The sequence below is a fragment of the Carlito syrichta genome, unplaced genomic scaffold, assembly GCF_000164805.1.
Source record: "Carlito syrichta isolate Samal-C Ts95f unplaced genomic scaffold, Tarsius_syrichta-2.0.1 Scaffold312077, whole genome shotgun sequence".
Taxonomy (NCBI): Eukaryota; Metazoa; Chordata; class Mammalia; order Primates; family Tarsiidae; genus Carlito; species Carlito syrichta.
The window spans coordinates 452,873-472,136 of NW_007256173.1; the positions used below are offsets into that span (position 1 = coordinate 452,873).

The window sequence follows — 19,264 nt, forward strand, 5'->3', positions numbered from 1 at the left end:
AAAGTCTTTTTAATTATGTACCTCACATGTGTAAAAAAAGGTAAATGCATTTTTAGTGATAATTAAACAGAAATTTAAAGATTTCTGTTTTAAAATTTAAAAATTAACAGAATAGCTTCAAAAGCAAAAACTAAAGATTAGTAGAGGGAAGTTAAAAATCCTTGACCATTGTCTTACTTAAAAAGTGACATTAATTGAAGAAAACATATTACAGACTATTTAAAAAATTAAGGGCTAAAACTACTCACTTATTTTATGTTAGCCTTTTTCTGTGTTTTAAATCTTCCATGTAGCCTGAACTGATTTGTTCTTGTTTTTTGTTTGTTTTAAATCTGAGGCATACATATATTTTAACTAAGAATAAAATAAAACATATTAAAAAATGTGATTTCCATCTATCAGAGTACTCGGGACTCTATTTTCTTATACTTAATGGTTTTGGATGAGACCCTGGTTGAGTCTGGAAGTGACAGCCTAGATTCCTGAAATATTGCTATGTAATGATTCTTCTATTTAAAGGCAGTGAAATTTTTTGTATTGCAGTAAAAATTTTGCAATGTCCATTATATAATGTTCCACCAAAATATCATTTTTGTTGATAAAATTTTTTATTATAACTTAGCATTTTCTAAAAAACTACTAAGGACAATTTTCCATTTTAGCTTTAGTTAAAACAGTTAAATAAAATAAAATAGAAAATTACATGCAATTTTAAGCTTCAAGTGATCATAATATGCTTGTATTTACAATCAAAATTTATTCAAAAGCTGTTTGTGGAAGATTACCCATTTCAATATTTAGTCTAATAAATCTACATAAAAATTGAGTTTTCAAAACTTTAAAAAACAATGCTTAGGAGAGATAGCATGAAGTATGGCAGAGCAGGAATATCAAGAATCCATCTCTCCATTGTATTGGAAGAGAGTGATGTAGCTATTTTTGAACTTTGGAGTCTATTTTAATGTTTATATCTACTAGGGTAAAGCCTGGCTACTAAATTATGGTCAATTCTAGTCACATTCAATCTTTAGCATAGGAGTGGGTACAAATCCACCATTGTTCAACCTCATAACATGCAGCATGTCTGTGTCTCTGATTCAGTTTGGTAGATTCAGAATAAGCAATGGAACTTTGTCTTTCAAATTAGGGAGTTCTGTGTTCTGATTGATGATTTCTACTTTTTTTTAACTTTAAAATTTTTTTATTTTAAAATTGTGGGGTACAACTCAGGGTTGGGTACTCAAACATTCATTGTGCAGGTACCCTTGATGATGAGGTGTGCCCCCCCAGGCAGGTTTCAACTACTGTCACTCCCACCTCCCTGCCCCCACCCCCTACAGTTTCCCATAACTGCCAATCCTTTACTTATAGTATTACGGTAGTTGTTCATGGACCACATATGAGTGAGAATATGTGATTCTCAGTTCTCTGTTTCTGTGAAAGATCACTCAGTATTATAGACTCTAATTCCATCCAGGTATCTGTGAAGTTCATGATTTTGTTTTTCTCTATGGCTGCAAAATATTGCATAGTGTATATGTACCACATTTTTTTTATCCAGTCCTCTTTTGATGGGCAACGTGGTTGGCTCCATGTTCTTGCTATTGTGAACAAGGCTGCAATAAACATACATGAGCAGGTATCTTTTTTATAGAATGATTTTAGTTCTTCCGGGTATATTCCCAGTAAGAGATTGTGAGGTCCTATGAAGGTCGATTTTTAGAAATTTTAGGAATCGCCACACTGATTTCCACAGAGGCTGTACTAGTTTAAACACCCACTAACAGTGTAGAAGTGTTTCCTTTTCACCACATCCTTTCCAGTATCTGTTATTTTTTGAGTTATTGATGATGGCCATTCTGACTAGAATTAGGTGGTATCTCAGTGTAGTTTTAATTTGCATCTCCTTGATGACTAGTGATTACTAAGGTGTTTCTATGCAGGCAGCCAAAATTGTATATAATGAATAAAAAGGGCAAGCAGAAGTTGCTTTCAACACTAGCTTGGACTTAGTTGAACTTGGCTGGCTTCACCATTCTTCTCCCCACACCCCACTATTTCAGGATCTTAGATTCAGATCTTCTAACTTCTGTCTTGGGAAACTAGTCCTGCCAAATTTCTATTGCATTATTTGACTCCCCAAAATGGTATACGTATTCCACACAATTCCTATCAAAATCCCAACTACCTTCTTTATATAAATTGAAAAACAAATCCTAAAATTTACATAGATATGAAAAAAACCTAAAATATTCAAAACAATCGTAAAATAAGAAATGCTTTTGGGGCTTTGGTCTCCTCCCTTAGCTTTGGGAGGTGAATCTTCTCTCTCCTCTCTCTAATTTAGTTTCTAAATAGACTATATTTTCCAATCTAAAAAAAAGAAATGCTTTTGAAAGACTTACACTTTCTGCTCCCAGAGCCAAGTTTAACTCTCCAATAATTAAGAGTGTAGTACAGGCAAACAGGTAGACATATATATCCATGAAACAGATTTTGGAATCCAGAAACATACATACACAATTATGGTTTTTGACAAAGGTGCCAAAACAATTCAATGGGAGGAATTGAACAAATGCTGGCTGGATAACTGATTACACACATGCAAAATAATAAAGTTGGTCTCCTTACCTCAAGCCACTTACAAAACCTAACTCACAATGGATCAAAAGCTCTGATATAATGCATATTCCTATAAAACTCCAAAAAGAAACAAAAGTCCTACTCTTTGTGACTTTGGATTTGTCGGTGGTTTCTTAGATATGACACCAAAAGCATAAGCAATCAAATTAAAAATGTATAAATTGGGCCTTATCAATTTTTTTGTGTTTCAAAGAATTCCACCAAAAAAGTGAAAAGTAGACCTACATAATTTGAGAATATATATGCAAATCATATGTCTAATGAAGAACTTGCACTAAAAATGTATAAAAAACATAACTCTATGATAAGAAAAATATTCCAACCAAAAGTGGGCAAAGCATGTGAATATACAATGGCTAATAAGAACATAAAAAATGCTCAGTATCATTAGTTGTCAAGGAAAGGTAAGCCATAATGAGATATATCATCACTTGCACTAGCTTGCCAATAATTTAAGAAGACAAGTAATAATGAGTCAGTAATTATATGGAGATATTGAAATCCTCATACATTGCTGTTTTGAATAGAAAATGGTGCAGTCACTTCGAAAAACAGTCTAGCTATTCCTAAAATGTTGCGTGTAGAGTTTAACATATTATAGTTGAACATAGAATCGAATATGACTCAGCAATCCTACTTCTGAGTGTATATACCCAAGAGAAATAAAGACATATGTACCCAAAGTTTGTATACAAATGTGTATGAGCATTGCTATTCATACTAGCCAAAATTGAAAAAAAATCAATGTTCATCAATGATGAATAAATAAATAAAATGTGCATATTCATACTATAAAATTTTATTTAGTAATAAGAAGGAATGAAGTTCTTATGAAGTTCATATGAATGAAATTCTTTAATTATGCAATACCATAATTAATCCTTTAAAATAATATTTAAAGTGAAAGAAGTCAATCATAATAGACCACATAGAAAGTGATTGCATTTATTTAAAAATGACCAGATAGGCAAATCTATATAGAAATTTAATTAGTAGTTGTCCAGGATAGGAGAAATGTAGAAACCGGGGTAGGAAGAAAAAAAACGATGCAATATCTTTCTATTGGAAAGATAAAAATGCCCTAAAACTGATTTTTGTGGTAGACGCACAATGTTGTGAATATAATATGTGACATGAATTTTACACAATATTTGGTAGATTTTTTGATATATGAATAAGTCAATAACTTTTTTAAAATAAAATTTCTTGACCCATGATTTTCAAGAAACGCTGATTCTTGTTTTTCTTTACTTCTGTGTCACACCTATGGCAGTCACAGAATCGATTCATTGAATCAGGAACTTCCCACTGTCACTGTTGTTGACACTATTCTAAAGTATGTTACAAAATACAGGTGCCTTGGCCATGCAAGACCTTTGGTGTTGGCCAAATGATAGCACTTACAAACATAAAAGAGACATTAAACATACTTGAGTAAACAGGAGGTCATCTACCTTTTTTCTATCTTCTTGTCATCCACATGCTCAAACTATTAATACAATGTATTTACTCTGAAGTGTACAGGTTATGTTTTAACTTCTTAATTGATTTATCCTTAGATATAAGCATGAGGAATGGCAGAATGAAACAGCAATTGGAAAAGGAGCATTGTGTCACACCAGGATGTCTATGAAATGGGTCTCAGTTCCTCTGCTGATACAGCTGAGTTGTTACTTTAGCTCTGGGAGTTGTGGAAAGGTTCTGGTGTGGCCCACAGAATACAGCCATTGGTTGAATATGAAGACAATCCTGGATGAACTCGTCCAGAGAGGTCATGAGGTGACTGTATTGGCTTCTTCAATTTCCATTCTTGTTGATCCCAACAAATCATCCACTATTAAATTTGAAGTTTATCCTACCTCACTAACTAAAAATGATTATAAGAATACTATCACGAGAGTGATCAATTTGTGGACACATGCTCCAAAAGACACATTTTGGTCATTTTTTTCACAAGTACAAGAAATCATGTGGGATTTTTCTAATGTATTTAAAAAGCTCTGTGAAGATACAGTTTTAAATAAGAAACTCATGAGAAAACTACAAGAAGCAAGGTTTGATGTCCTTCTTGCAGATACCATTGGTCCCGGTGGTGAACTGCTGGCTGAACTACTTAAAATACCCTTTGTGTACAGTCTTCGCTTCTCTCCTGGCTACGTACTTGAGAAGTATGGTGGAGGACTTCTGTTCCCTCCTTCCTATGTACCTATTATTCTGTCAGAATTAAGTGATCAAATGACATTCATGGAGAGGATAAAAAATATGATATATGTGCTTTATTTTGGCTTTTGGTTTCAAACTTTTGACATGATGAAATGGGATCAGTTTTACAGTGAAGTACTAGGTAAGTCATCTTTTCTCTTGGTGCATGAAGCTCTAACTTTGTTGTGTCTTTGAAGGTGAGTTTGTATAAAATCAGAGGAAGGTAATTCTTTCTTTGGAAGTAAAATGATGAAATAAAAATATTAGATGATTTATCAGTCTCAAATATTATGGGAAGATTTACATGATAAGGTCAGTTTGAACCCTGTGTCCATCAGTCATGCAAAACATTCTAGGAAGTCACAAAATTGTACATTATGGTATTTGATATTTCTTTAAGCAATCACACATCCATTTTACTACACATTTTTTGTGTTCTTTTTAAAAAAGTTATTAGATACATCAAAAGACATCTTGCCACAAGGACACATGTAGATTGAGGGGTTACACATTTTTCTAGCACAATTATCTATATATCATTGAAGAAATTGTTTTCCCCTTCATACCTCAGTTTTCTTATTTAGAAAAGAAATATTTTCCTACATTACTGGAATGTTTTCTTCACAAATGAGAAATATAATGCCTGGATCCCCCACACAAAAACCAATAGAGGTGATTTGAGGTTTCTAGTGCTTTTTTACTTCTTCTCTAAAGGCTTAGAGATCATTTGACTTAAGACTGAAAATCTTGTAATGTGAGCATCAGTTTCCTTTTTTATATATTTTCTTTAAACTATGTCTTTTCATTAAGAAATGTAAACCACATTAAAACTGAGCAGTAATATTTATTTCAATAATATCTAAAAATTTTCAAACTGTCATTGAAAATGTGTACTTAAAAACTCATATTATCGAACCATAACATAAACCAAGTAGTACAATGGTTTTACTCATACTCTCATAATACTTTTTGCTTGAAGAACCAATGATCAAGGGACTAGCTGAATAAATTGTGCAAACTAGAGTAGGTACTTCTTAGAAAACTGTCTTTATCAGAGCAGTAGTATTAATTGAGAATGGAGGTCAAAGAGTTGTTTAAATGCATATCTATTATTGTTGCAGCTTTAGAGAGTATAAACAAATACATTTTAAATTCCCTATGGCTGATTTCAATAATTATTTGTGACTATGAATCTACTGACATGATGTAAGAGATGTAGTTTCCTCTCAAAATTCTCTTAATGCTTTGCCCTTCTTACAAATACTCATGATCAATATATAATATATGAAAATAAAATTATATCTTTGTATAAATATATGTATATTGTTTTATCAAATTGCAAACACTGTAAACATCTTTGGCTCCATTATTTTGACTCCTTTCAGAAAACTCCTGGTACATTCACATGTCAATTTTCTTGTATCATCTACCTTTTATTTTCTTTTTTTCCATCAGGAAGACCCACTACATTATTGGAGACAATGGGGAAAGCTGAAATGTGGCCCATTCGAACCTATTGGGATTTTGAATATCCTCGCCCTCTCTTACCAAATTTTGATTTTGTTGGAGGACTCCACTGCAAACCTGCCAAAGCCCTGTCTAAGGTAAACATATTTCTATTTGCTTTGTTTTGTTTTGTTTGACTGTTTAGTGGGAATAATTTTATATTCTTAATTCCTAGTGTTTGGCTTACAATGAAAGAATGATGGAAAGTGAGTGGGGTAAAGCAGATAAAATTGAGTAACATATTTTTATATTATCACAAGCATATAAGTTTTGTTGTCATTACAGTATAAAGAGCCATACTAAGGATACTTTGACAACAGGTTGCTTAAATTTAAGCATTAATTATGCCACATATGAGAAAGCTTCACTGTCACTCAAAGAAAATTTATAAAGTGATTATTACCATGTGACACATGTAAGTGATGGATATTCAGAGAAACAGAATAGACACAAGTTCTGTCCCCACACACTTTACATTCTCCTGTGAAAAACAGGATGAAAGCAAGTAATAAAAATTGTGTGGAAAACATTCTCTTAAGAAAAGATAGCAATGTCCAAAAAGCTTCCAGTAGGAATAGAAAGTATCGTGGAATCACTGATAATTAATCAGTGGATCTTCATCAATATTCTAGCTTAAATGAAAACAATTCCTTAATAATATAAATGCATGGCCCTTACAGTATTGACTGCCAAACCAAATGTTTACTTGATTTTACTCAAATATTTAAACTCTTCTTCACTGAAAACCCAGAAGTTTACATCTTAGAACATAAAAGGGATAGTTTAGTCTATTAAATAGGTATTTTCTACCTTATTCCAAGGGTATAATTCACCTCAGTAAAGTTCTTTTGGGGAAATTGTGTCTCAATATTGTAGTATCCTGACAGAGAAACGCAAAGAAAATTAACAGTTAATGTATAAATTAGATGAAATAATTTCTACCATGTTTATCTAAGAATGCCCTTATTATAATAACTAAATAATTTTGTCAGCATGTAGAATATTTCTTATAAATGATCATAAGAACCTAATATATTGTAAATTAAAATCACGCTTTTAAGACATACAGGGGAGGACTCTAAAAAACCAAAATTGTTTCAGAGGGCAGGTCCCTTGTAGTACAGGCTTCCCCCATTAGTTAATTTTCTAGGAATCCATCAGCATCAGTGTACTAGCTAGCATTATTGTGCAAGGCTGTGTTGCAGAAGAAATGTCCTGAATTGTGGCAACAGGTGATTAGTTCTTCTACCCTGACTATGAACCTGTCCGCACAATATTGAGTGTTCAGCAGTTTTTGACCAAAGAATGGCATGACGCCCATGCCCCCACCTCGCTTACCACCTAATCTCACCCGGAACAACTTTTTCTTGTTCTCTTGGATGAAAAAAGTTCTCAAAGGAAATGTTTTACCATTGTGGAAGAGGTGAAGCAAAAAATGGCAGAAGCACTCAAAGGCATCAAAATGAACAAGTTCAAAACCTGTTTTGAACCCTGAAAAAAAATGTCTTGGTAGGTGTATTGCATCAAATGAAGGATACTTTAAAGGTGACTGAAATTTAAACATGGAAGAATAAATGCTCAATTTTAAATAATAAATATCATTTTTACTACATTATTATATAATCTGTCATTAGATCATGTTTGTCTACCTTCCTATTACCTACATCATAACACTGAAATCTTATTTAATGGTTAAAACCAGTATCTATGTTGAGTACAAACTGTATAGACTCCATATAGAACTTTCTCAAGGGAAAAAAGTTAAGATAAGGCTAATAGAAATTATAGGCGGTCAAATTCTATCCTTAAATGATTTCCTCACTTACATACAAAGGAAGATGATAGTGCCAGGAGGTGGAAGAAGAGAACATAAGGAGAATGAGGACAAAAATCAAGATGACCACTAGTACAATAGTGATAGTTACTAACACTGGGTGTTGTTATCAACTTGCAGAAGGATTTGAATCCAAGTCAAGATTTATGAAACCTGTTCTCGAATACTTTATTATATAAAGTAATTTCTACCTCAAGTTACTTGTTTTTCAATTAAATATTAGATTCTTGCATAATTTCTGTATATATATTTAAAATAGAAGATTTGGTAAAAATGTATCAAATGTTTTAAAAATGCATACAGCCATTTGCTTCATAATGTACTGATATGAAACCATGCATAGAAAAAATAAGACAAGATATGCAGATTCAATATTTATGAAAAATACTCACAAAATAAACATTGGCAATAAATCAAATATCTTAAATTTTGGAGTGATTGAAAACTTATGCTATGTGCCTACCATACCATTGCAATCGTCTATCAAAAAGTTTAATAACATAATCAGTCATAATACAAATTTAGGAGAAAATTAAGGAACAAATTGATGAATATAACAAGATCACAACATTTTTTGTAGGTTGAAAAGACGTATATAATAAGGTTAAAATTTTCTAAATAAATATCATATATATACATTGAGTTATATAAATAGAATACAAATCATAATGAAAACATACACATTTTAAATTTAATTCCATTAAGGCAGAAATAATAAAAATTTATTTCCTTTTCAATATTTTTCATTCTTTTATAAAAATTTTTACACTCATCTTGTATTTTTTTTTTTTTTTTTTGAGTTGGAGTCTCACTCTGTCGCCCAGACTGGAGTGCAGTGGCTGCTCCCGGCCACCGCAGCCTCGACCCGCTGGGCTCCGGCGATCCTTCCGCCTCAGCCTTCCGAGCAGCCGGAATTACAGGCACGCGCTACCACGCCCGGCTAATTTTTTGATTTATTGTAGAGATGAGGTCTCGCCTGCCCAGGCGGGTCTCAAACCCGCGGGCTCAGGCAATCCACTCGCCTCAGCCTCCCAAAGGCGCGGGATTACAGGCTGAGCCACCGAACCCTCTTGTATTATTTTTATAAAGTTGCCACAGAATGAGAAACAATCAGTTCCACTTCAGTGATGAATCTATATATTAAGGTTGTATTTCTTCAACACTGGGTGGATTAAAAAGGCTCTGGGCTGTAAGTCAGTTAAATAAAACATTGAACATGAGTTACATTACATGTGGTTAGAGGTGACTGGAATCACACCTAGGCGTCTCATGGAATATCTGAAATAGTAGTACATGATTCCCATGTTAAAACTGTTGTCATAAGGTCAAAATTATATTTTGAAAAAATACTTGACAATATATGGTCTGCATGATCAAATTTTAGAAAAAAATGTGTGTGTGTTATAAACAATGGTTTAAACATGAAAGGTTTAGTACAAAATTAGAGTCTGAAACTATTTCAAATTAAAATTTGGCCCTGATTGGGGACTACATGTCAGAATAATTCTCAATTTCTGGCAAGTACATCTTTACTTGAGCGTGAGTGAACTGAAGAGGGTGACGAGATGTCCATTGCAGAATGGGCTACTGAACTTTTCTCATTGTGGTGCAAATGCTCCCTGTAATACACAGCAAAGTGATGATGAGTTCTCTTACAGAAGAGAGAAATTGCACACTGCGCCTGAACACCAATTTACAATGTGAAAAGCAATGACAAAAGGTGTCATATCTAAACAATGATGAAAAAAATAAGATTATTCAATGACATAGCTCTATATGCTATAAGACTGTATTATAAATGGATCGCTTAGGATTATTTGACAGAAATTTCAGACTACAATACCAGATGCCACAATGTGATTCTTAAATTCCAGAGTCTTTAAAAAAAAAAAGACTAGTGAACTCTGACAACTTTAAGCGAGGCATAAAGGATTACAGAACAAATATATAATATTGATATGAAATATATAAAATTATATAAAATGTTTCAATATTGATAGAAAATATATAAAATTATCCCAACTGTGAGTAAGTTTTCCTCAGTGCTCATAGTCATGAAAATTAAACATTAATTACTTCAAATGAAAAGAAATCTATAGAAAATCTGCCTGAGATACACACAAGTGATTTAATAGGACTATAGCTAAGTGGTTCCACCTTCAAGAACCTATATTAGTAATCATAATCTTATAAATGCAGGGTCTGATCATATTCTCAAGCATTATCTTCACTAACTACTGTGTAATAGCTCTATTTCATTTTTTCCTTATACAAACATACAAATATATATTCAATAAAATGTACTTATTTATATAAACAGCTGCAATAGAGAACATCTATCACATATTATACATTTTTTTCCCTCAATGAAACTGAGTGTTTGGGTTAGTTAAAAAAAAAAAACAGTTGTCATTACAATCATTCCTGATAATACTTGATTTTCTCTCATTAGTTGATTATAGCAATCCTTTCAGTAGTGTCTGCTGTGCTGTTGCTCTTTTCTGATGGAGTAAATTCTTTCTTCACAGGAAATGGAAGACTTTGTCCAGAGCTCTGGAGAAAATGGTATTGTGGTGTTTTCTCTGGGGTCAATGGTCAGTGACATGACAGAAGAAAGGGTCAATGTGATTGCTTCAGCCCTTGCCCAGATCCCACAAAAGGTTAGATAAAGTGCCTCAGTGGTAGAAAACCACAAAGTTCATCTGTCAAACTCTGTAAAGAGTTCAATTGTAAAATTTTTAAAAATTTAGACATTTTTAAAAATTTAAAAAATTGTAAAATTTCCTATCCCAAAGTTTAACTGTTAGAATAGTTCTAATTATTTTAGATATCGGTTTAAAAACAAAAATATACAAAAAATATTTTTAAACAGTACAGAGTACATTTTTGATTGATGATTACTTTGGCATTAACATTACAATCAGAAAGAAATATATTTTTAAAAGTGTAGGTGAGGTTTAGATATTATCATAGTATTACAAGTAGACACATAGAAATCACCAAATTCTGTCCTGTCATTTTATTTTATTTTTTCTTCAGGATTCTGGAGGACACTAGACACAGTGCAGATTTTATCAAAAAGGAGTTAAATTTTAACGGTCAATTTAATTTGCACTAGAAAAATAATAAGAAACAGGAATGAAAAAGTTTGAAATTCATCATGCAGTTTATACTTGCCATGTAATCTGGCCTCTTATACTTGTACATTTTGAAATAGGTCTATTCATAAACTCTTCAGGGTATTATACAGGAAAAGAAGGAAGGAAGGGAGAGAGGGAGGGAGGGAAGAAGGGAGAGAGGGGGGAGGGAAGGAGGGAGAGAGGGAGGGAGGAAGGAAGGAAAAAGAAAGAAGGAAGAAGAGAAGAAAAGGAAGAAGAAATAGCCTGGGTTCATAAACTACTAGGCCAGGCTGATTTAGAGAAAAAGAAAAACTGGCCTCAGGGTTGTACTGACCTTACTAACATCTGAGGCAGAATGATGCAAGACAAAGTGTGAAGAGGAATCTCACCCCTGTGCATTATAAAGCTGTGGCATCACAAGGACTCTATCCGATTAATGTCTCCTCCCAACTCAGAAAACAGAATGAAAGACAGAATGCAGTCAGTAGAAGGAAGTCAGGCATGGGGAAAAGTTCAGACACCCTTCTCAATAATACATATTAAAAACTTATTTTCTAATATATAGAATACATCTGGAATCTTTGTGAATTACTTTTTGGTTTCCTATCTGATATAGTGTTCTTCTAATGACCTATGCTAATTTTTTGCCCAATGCAAAGATACTTTAACACTCAAATGAGAAATTGAAGTTCAACACTGTAAATTACACTTCAGTTTATATGGATTGCTTTCAAGTTCCAAACTCAGTACCTTAAAAATAAAAAGCCTTGACTGTAGCAGAATATCTTAATAACTGTTGTCAATGCTCTGTAGTGTATTAAGTTTTCATGATCAACGAGCAAAATTTAGCGAAATGTAATTTTGATTTTTTCAACGGTGGTTTTTGACTTATGGTAACAGCAGACTCTTTCTTTCTACATTGCAAAAAAAAAAAAAAAATCCAAAATTGTCAATACTGATAGTACTCTGGATGCATGTTAAAAATTGCCACTTCAAATTTTCTTGGAAATAGTGTCTAATTATTCATAATCTAGAAGAAGTTATATAGTTACTTAAGCATCATTAATTTACTTCCTATGAGTAGTTAATTTCATAACTTTGCTTTTCAGTAGACCAAAAATGTCAAACTCTAATATAAAAACTTATATACAATAGCTATAAGCACACTACTTCCAAAATTACTCAAAAAGATACAAAAAGACTAATATTAAATGTGGAAGATGAAAACAACTATAGAATACATACACAAAATAAATATATAGGCATTATTAATTATTCCTTTTTTAACTAGAATTGTAATAAATGTCTAACATTTCAAAAAATACTTCACTTTTTCATTAATAATCTAATTTTTCTAAACCACTATGCTTGAAAGGTCATGATTTCCTTATATATCCAGCTGATCATAAAAGTAAAGATATAAAATGTGGATATTCTATTTACATCAGACTTTTAGTAGTTCTCATTACTTTGTTCACATTTTTATCTTTTATATGAAATGGGTTTAACTAGATGATTGTTAATCTCTTTAGAGTTCTAAAATGCTATAATTTTGTTGTTCCATTCATAGGACAGGGTACTTTCTTTACCTTAACAGGTTCTATGGAGATTCAATGGCAAGAAACCAGACACTTTAGGTCCCAATACACGGCTGTACAAGTGGATACCCCAGAATGACCTTCTTGGTAAGATACCCTCCAAAAAATGCTGAATATGTGAGTGACAGCCAGTTAGAATGGTAATACTTCAACATGAAACAAGGTTACTGAACATGTATTATTCAAAAACTCCAAAAATAAAACCTAAATACTTTATATTTACATTCCATTCCTAGGGAAAAGAAGATAAATTTAATAGTATTTTAATATAAACACACTTTTTTTTCTTAATGGCCAAAATCATAGTATCTTTATTGATATGATTACCTCTCACAGAGAATATTACAATAGCTTCCTGGATTGGCACTCTGTCTCCTATTTCTACAACTTTACACCAGTCCCTACCCTACCTGACAAATTGTTTCAAATGACACTAAAAGTAGCAGTTTTTTCTTCAATCACCAGTGACTCTGCATTTCCTTGGTCATAAATCCCCAATGAGGTGGTAACATGTTTCATGATGAAGTGTGACCTGCCCTTCCTCTGATTCTGGCACCCCCACAATCCCACTCCCTGTTGCCCTAAATTCCCTATGTATCAGACCCAGTGACTGTATGGTTTCTCTAGAGAATGTGTTCATACATGCCGTCTTTTTTTTCTTCTTCTTTTTTGCACATTGTATTTCTTTTTTATACACAACGTGTTTTTTCACTTTTTGTACCTGGTAATCTTGTGTTTATTTTTCCAGTCTGAAGTCACACACCACCTCTTCCATGTAGCCTTCACTTACCTCTTCAGCAGAAGCAGTTTTTCTGCCTACTGCATCTGAAGGCAATTTCAATAAAGTTTGATGTGTATAATAATCTGTTTTCTAGTAAACACTCCTCCTTTCAAAGCTCTCCATTGGGTATTTTCATTTTATTTCTCTGAAAAATTTTGCTAAAATTCATCCACTTCTAGGTCATCCAAAAACTAAAGCGTTTATAACCCACGGTGGAACCAATGGCATCTATGAGGCAATCTATCATGGAATCCCTATGGTGGGGCTTCCTCTGTTTGCGGATCAACCTGATAACATGGCTCACATGAAGACCAAGGGAGTAGCCATTAGCTTGGACTACCACACAATGTCAAGTACAGATTTGCTCAATGCAGTGAAGACAGTAATTCATAATCCTTTGTGAGTATAATTTTTCTTTTTTTTACTGGGTGGTATTTATATTGTTCCTTCTGTTGATAGTATTAGTTTAATCCCTTTTTATTTATAATTATTTTTTATTTCTATTACATTTTTTTAAAGATGTGGGGTACACTTCAGGATTAGGTATACAAATGTTCATTATGAAAGTATCCTTGTTGATGAGGTGTGCCACCCCATCCCCAGGCAGTTTCCCACTACTGCCAATCCTGCTTCCCCACACACCTCTTGGCAGTTTCCCTCTACCGCCAAGCCTTTCCTTACAGCATTATGATAATTGTTCAAGGTCTGCTTATGAGTGAGAACATGTGATACTTAGTTCTTTGTTTCTGTGATACATCACTCAGTATTATAGACTCTAAGTCCATCCAGGTTGCTGTGAAGTTTATGATGTTGTTCTTCTTTATGACTATGTAATATTTCGTCATGTATATGTACCACATTTTTTTTATCCAGTTCCCTTTGGATGGGCAACACAGTTGGTTCCATGTTCTTGCTACTGTGAACAATGCTGCGATAAACATATGTGTTTGCAGGTATCTTTTTTATAGAGTGATTTTAGTTCTTCCAGGTATATTCCCAGTAGGGGGATTGTGAGATCATATGGAAAGTCGATTTTTAGAACTTTTAGGAATAGCCACACTGATTTCCACAGAGGCTATTATATTAGTTTATACTCTCACCAACAGTGTAGAAGTGTTCCCTTTTCGCCACATCCTCTCCAGCATCTGTTTTTTGTTTTTTGGGTTTTTTTGAGTTACTGATGATAGCCATCCTGATTAGAGTTAGGTGATATCTCAGTGTAGTTCTCATCCCTTTTTTAAGAGATAATTTCTGAAAAAATATAATGATTTAATCAATCTAAAAGTGGTTTTCACTTTTGATTAGTCATTTCAAAGTTACATTTGAACACTATACATTCAATGGGTAACCAATTGATGTAACAATTTCTATACATGAATAGTTTTAAGGTATATATAGATAGCATAAAAGACACATTAAAAAATGACATAATTCACAGTAAAAAGAATGCCCTTGAAGAAATATGATACAATATTTCAATTAAATATCTGAAAATGTGTTTTCTTGTTTGAAAATTTATTTTTTATTTTAATAAATTTGAAAATGAGATATAAGTTGCACAGTCTAAAATTTACCTATTAGAAGTGCAGACTCCAAATATATTTAGTATGCTTACACAGTCTTGAAGCCACCACCCTAACATAATTTGAGGACACTTTTATCAGCACAAAAGTAACCTCATATAGCACAGAAGTCACTTCCCATAAGCCATTAATCCTCAGAAAACACCAATGTACTTTCCTAGAGTATTCTTCCTGGATATTTCATATAAATGGACTCATGTAATTTGCAATGTTTTGTAGATGACTTCTTTTACTGAGCAGTTTTCTTTTTGTTTATTTAAACAGTTTCAATTTTATTCAAGTGGTTGTGTGTATTACTATTTTTTTTACTGCTGTATAATATTTTTATAACATGGATATACCATATTTTATTTGTAAATTTATCAACTCATTGGCATTAGGGTTGTTTCCAGTTGTGACTACTAGAAACATTGCTATACAGTGGAATTGCTGGCTAATATGGAAACTTTATGCTTAAGAATTCGTGAATTGTTTTCCAAGGTACTTATACCATTTTTCATTACCATCAACAGTACAGAAGGATTCCAGTTCCTCCACACAGCTGCCAACAGTTGTTGCCATTTGTCTTTTCAGTATAGCTGCTTAGTGGGTGTGAAATGTTGTATATCTTTACATGTACTTACTGGATATTTATAAACCTTCCTGGAAAAATTTCTGTCCCAACCATTGGACATTTTTAAACTTTGTTACTTGTCTCAATGTTGAGTTGTAAGAATTCTTTATATATTATAAATGCAATCCCTTATCAGATGTGTAGTTTTCAAATATTTTCTCCCATTCTGAAAGGATTGATTTTTTTTTTTTTTTACATTTTTGATGATTCTCTTTGAAGTAAAAATGTCTTAATTTTGATAAAAGATATATTGAATAATTAATTTTTTCATATTCCAAATAAAACATGTAGAAAATGCCATGCCTGATCTAGGTACCATTAATTCAGCATTTATTTCTTCTACCAATAATATTATTATATGAAGAGTGTATCACATAAAGAAATATTTTTAAAATACTTCATTAAGAAGAAAATAGTTGAAAAACAAATGATAAACATACTTTTAAGAAAGAGGGGAAAACACTGAAGAAAAAGAGTTTGGAAAAATAGAAAAAAATATATAAAATAAGATGGTAAATTTAAATTTGAATATACTAGCACAAACATTAAATCTAAACATACTTTAAAAAATAATGAAGAAAAATATGAAATATCTTAAGTATACAAATAGTAAATGTAACCGTGTGTATATATTATCTCAACTTGGAATATGTAATTTACTAGAACCTGTGGAATAATTACTTGAATTGACATATCATAGGCCATAAATGAAGACTCACTAAATATAAAAAGATTCTATATAAGAAATGTACATAGTCCAACCAACCATAATGGAAATAAGCTAAAAATCATAAAAAAGTTAAAAGTTTCTCAATTTTAGAAATTAAAAAATGCACTTTTACAAAATTTTATCCAAAAGGAAATCAAACTATTTATGAAATTGTATCTCAGGAATTCTACTCCCAATTAAACATCCAATGTAAAAAAAATGAATAAACATGTAAACTAATGCTGTATTCAGGAATGCTTATAACAGAATTGTTAGTAGTGTCCAAAGTTGTTAACAACCCATTGATCATAAAATAAAAAAATAATCTGTGGTATTGTCAATCAATGGAATACTGCATAACAATGAAATTAACCAGCAACTGCTACACAAAAAACAGACACAAATGAGTACCTAATATATAATTCAATTATATAAACAACCAAAACTCCTCTATAATGTTCTATGTCAGGACAATACTTAATTGAGGACAAAAGTAGTGACTAAAATGGTCTAAGAGGATAGTTATTCAAGGTGGGTTGTGATATTCTACAATCCAGGCAGTAGGTAAATTGGTGTCTTCACTTCAGAATAATGTTCAAGATAATCAAAAGTGGTTGAACTATTATTCACTTAGTATATGACATTTACCTTCTGTATTTAAGCTGTTCATTTAAGAAGCATGTAGAACATTCTAAAATCCTAGTAATCAAATAGTAAAATAAGCACAAAACAATAAAGACAATTCTAGGAGTGTTATCTTAATGTGCCCAAGAAAATTCAGTCTGAGAGGTACTATTTAAGGGGAAAGCTCAATAAAAGATAGAAGCAAGCCATGGATTGTTGTGAGAAAGGCTTCAAAAGAGGAAAAGAAGGACAAAAAGTGTAAAGGTGCTAAGGTCAAAATATCAACATCTCTAGAAGAAAATATCTCCAGAAGACAGTGTGCAGGAGGAATGTATCAGAAGAGGTTGCCAGTGTTTGACCAAGAAGGGTCCTGTAGATCAAAAAACAAATTTCGAATTTATTGTAAAGGCAATAAGAAGCTATAATTAAAAACTCAATCTGAAAGTTGTCATATACTGCCTTTTACTTCAAAAATATCATTCTTGCTACTAGTTGGGAAATAGACTGTAGAGACAGAAGAGAAGAGTACAAGCAGAGAGACTGATTAAGAGACATCACCCACCATAATACAACTCCTTAAAAACTTAAGGATGATCATTGTCAAATTGCATTTTTACTATCTTTCTTACAGTGCTTAGGATGGCTCATATTTCCTCTTCAAGAAAGAAATTAGCTCCTCTCGATCTTTACAAACAATGGTAAACTTTGTCAATGATAAAGCTCCAATTTAAAAATCGAACTTTCTGTGATGACCCAAATTAAAATACACTAAATCAATTCTTTGACATTTACATTGAATCATTTGTGTGACACCTTTCAGAAATCTTTCAAGAACTTGGCATATGCTTGGACAAATTAAATCCCTTTCAGTCTTTATATCTTTCTGTTTCTCCTTCAGATATAAAGAGAATGCTATGAAATTGTCAGAAATTCAACATGATCAGCCAATGAAGCCCCTGGATCGAGCAGCGTTCTGGATCGAGTTTGTCATGCGCCACAAAGGAGCCAAACATCTTCGGGTTGCAGCCCACGACCTCAACTGGTTTCAGTACTACTCTTTGGATGTGATTGGGTTCCTGCTGGCCTGTGTGGCTACTGTGATCTTCACCGTCACAAAATGTTGCTTGTTTTTTTTCCAGAAATTTGCTAAAACAGAGAGGAAGGGGAAAAAGGATTAATTGTATCAGAGGCCTAAAGCTAGGATGCCTGGTGTATGTAACACTTCTGGAATATTTCAGCAAGAAGAGGTTGTGATGTTGGATTCCCTTTCTTCTGTGACAGAATATCTTTCACAACTCACCCCATTGGGTCCAAAATTTGTTTTCCAGAGATTTAGTACCTATTTAAATGTTAGAAATATTCCATGTCAAAGACTTAAACATTAGAAAAAATTAAAATAATATGAAACCACATGGGTTTATATTGAAATTTATTATTCAAATTCACAAATAATATAAAAAATTTTATATGAATTTAACTATTTTGCACTTTGTCCATGGGTACAAAAACATGAAGAAGCCCACACATAGTACCAATACCGTTTTGCAAATACTCAAAACACTTTGGCTTTATTTTGAACAGAATTTTGTTGTTTTAATTGTCGCTGAAGAAATTGTTTAAAAATTAAATTGTGGGAAACGTCTCAATCTTCCTTTTGATAAAGTGAGACCACTAGTGCTGCTTGACCTTTATGACGCCTCTAGACTCAGTGTCAAATATTTCCTAAAAGATGTGGAAAGACACACACCTTCTTGGGTCTCAGTGGAATATATGTGTAATTAGAACTATAGCGACTCCTATCTGCTTTTTATTGCAAAACTGAACTATTTCACTTAGTCTTTGGTTTCACAAATCAGCTTTCTTCCTTTAAGGACAATTAAAAAGATTTATCAGAGGCCGGGCTCCATGGCTCAGCCTGTGATCCCAGCACTTTGGGAGACCGAGGTGAGTGGATTGTCTGAGCCTGCAAGTTCAAGACCTGCCTGGGCAACTTGGTGAGACCTCATTTCCACAATAAAAGGCTCAGGCAGAAGGATTGCTGGAGCCCAGCAG

At 32.8% G+C, this 19,264-nt stretch overlaps 1 protein-coding gene across 4 annotated transcripts; it reads left to right on the forward strand.

The window, feature by feature from the left end:
* Window positions 1–4,228: 4,228 nt before the first annotated feature.
* LOC103272025 (UDP-glucuronosyltransferase 2B4-like) lies at window positions 4,229–18,390 on the forward strand. Of its 4 annotated transcripts, XM_008069516.1 has the most exons (7): window positions 4,229–4,576; window positions 4,928–4,987; window positions 6,301–6,449; window positions 10,714–10,845; window positions 12,902–12,989; window positions 13,863–14,082; window positions 18,111–18,390. In XM_008069516.1, exons 1-7 carry the CDS (start codon window positions 4,267–4,269, stop codon window positions 18,388–18,390), a joined length of 1,239 nt encoding a protein of 412 aa, XP_008067707.1. In that variant the 5' UTR covers window positions 4,229–4,266. The 4 variants fall into 4 exon arrangements, with proteins under 4 accessions (XP_008067707.1, XP_008067705.1, XP_008067706.1 ...); XM_008069514.1 differs by having other exon boundaries at window positions 4,229–4,987; XM_008069515.1 differs by lacking the exon at window positions 4,928–4,987 and having other exon boundaries at window positions 4,229–4,735.
* Window positions 18,391–19,264: the final 874 nt, after the last annotated feature.

Coding starts and splice junctions, on each gene's coding strand:
- LOC103272025 (XM_008069514.1), top strand. CDS start 4,267: ATGTCTATGAAATGGGTCTCAGTTCCTCTGCTGATACAGCTGAGTTGT. Junction 10,846..12,901: donor TTGCCCAGATCCCACAAAAG/GTTAGATAAAGT, acceptor TTACCTTAACAG/GTTCTATGGAGATTCAATGG. Junction 12,990..13,862: donor ACCCCAGAATGACCTTCTTG/GTAAGATACCCT, acceptor ATCCACTTCTAG/GTCATCCAAAAACTAAAGCG.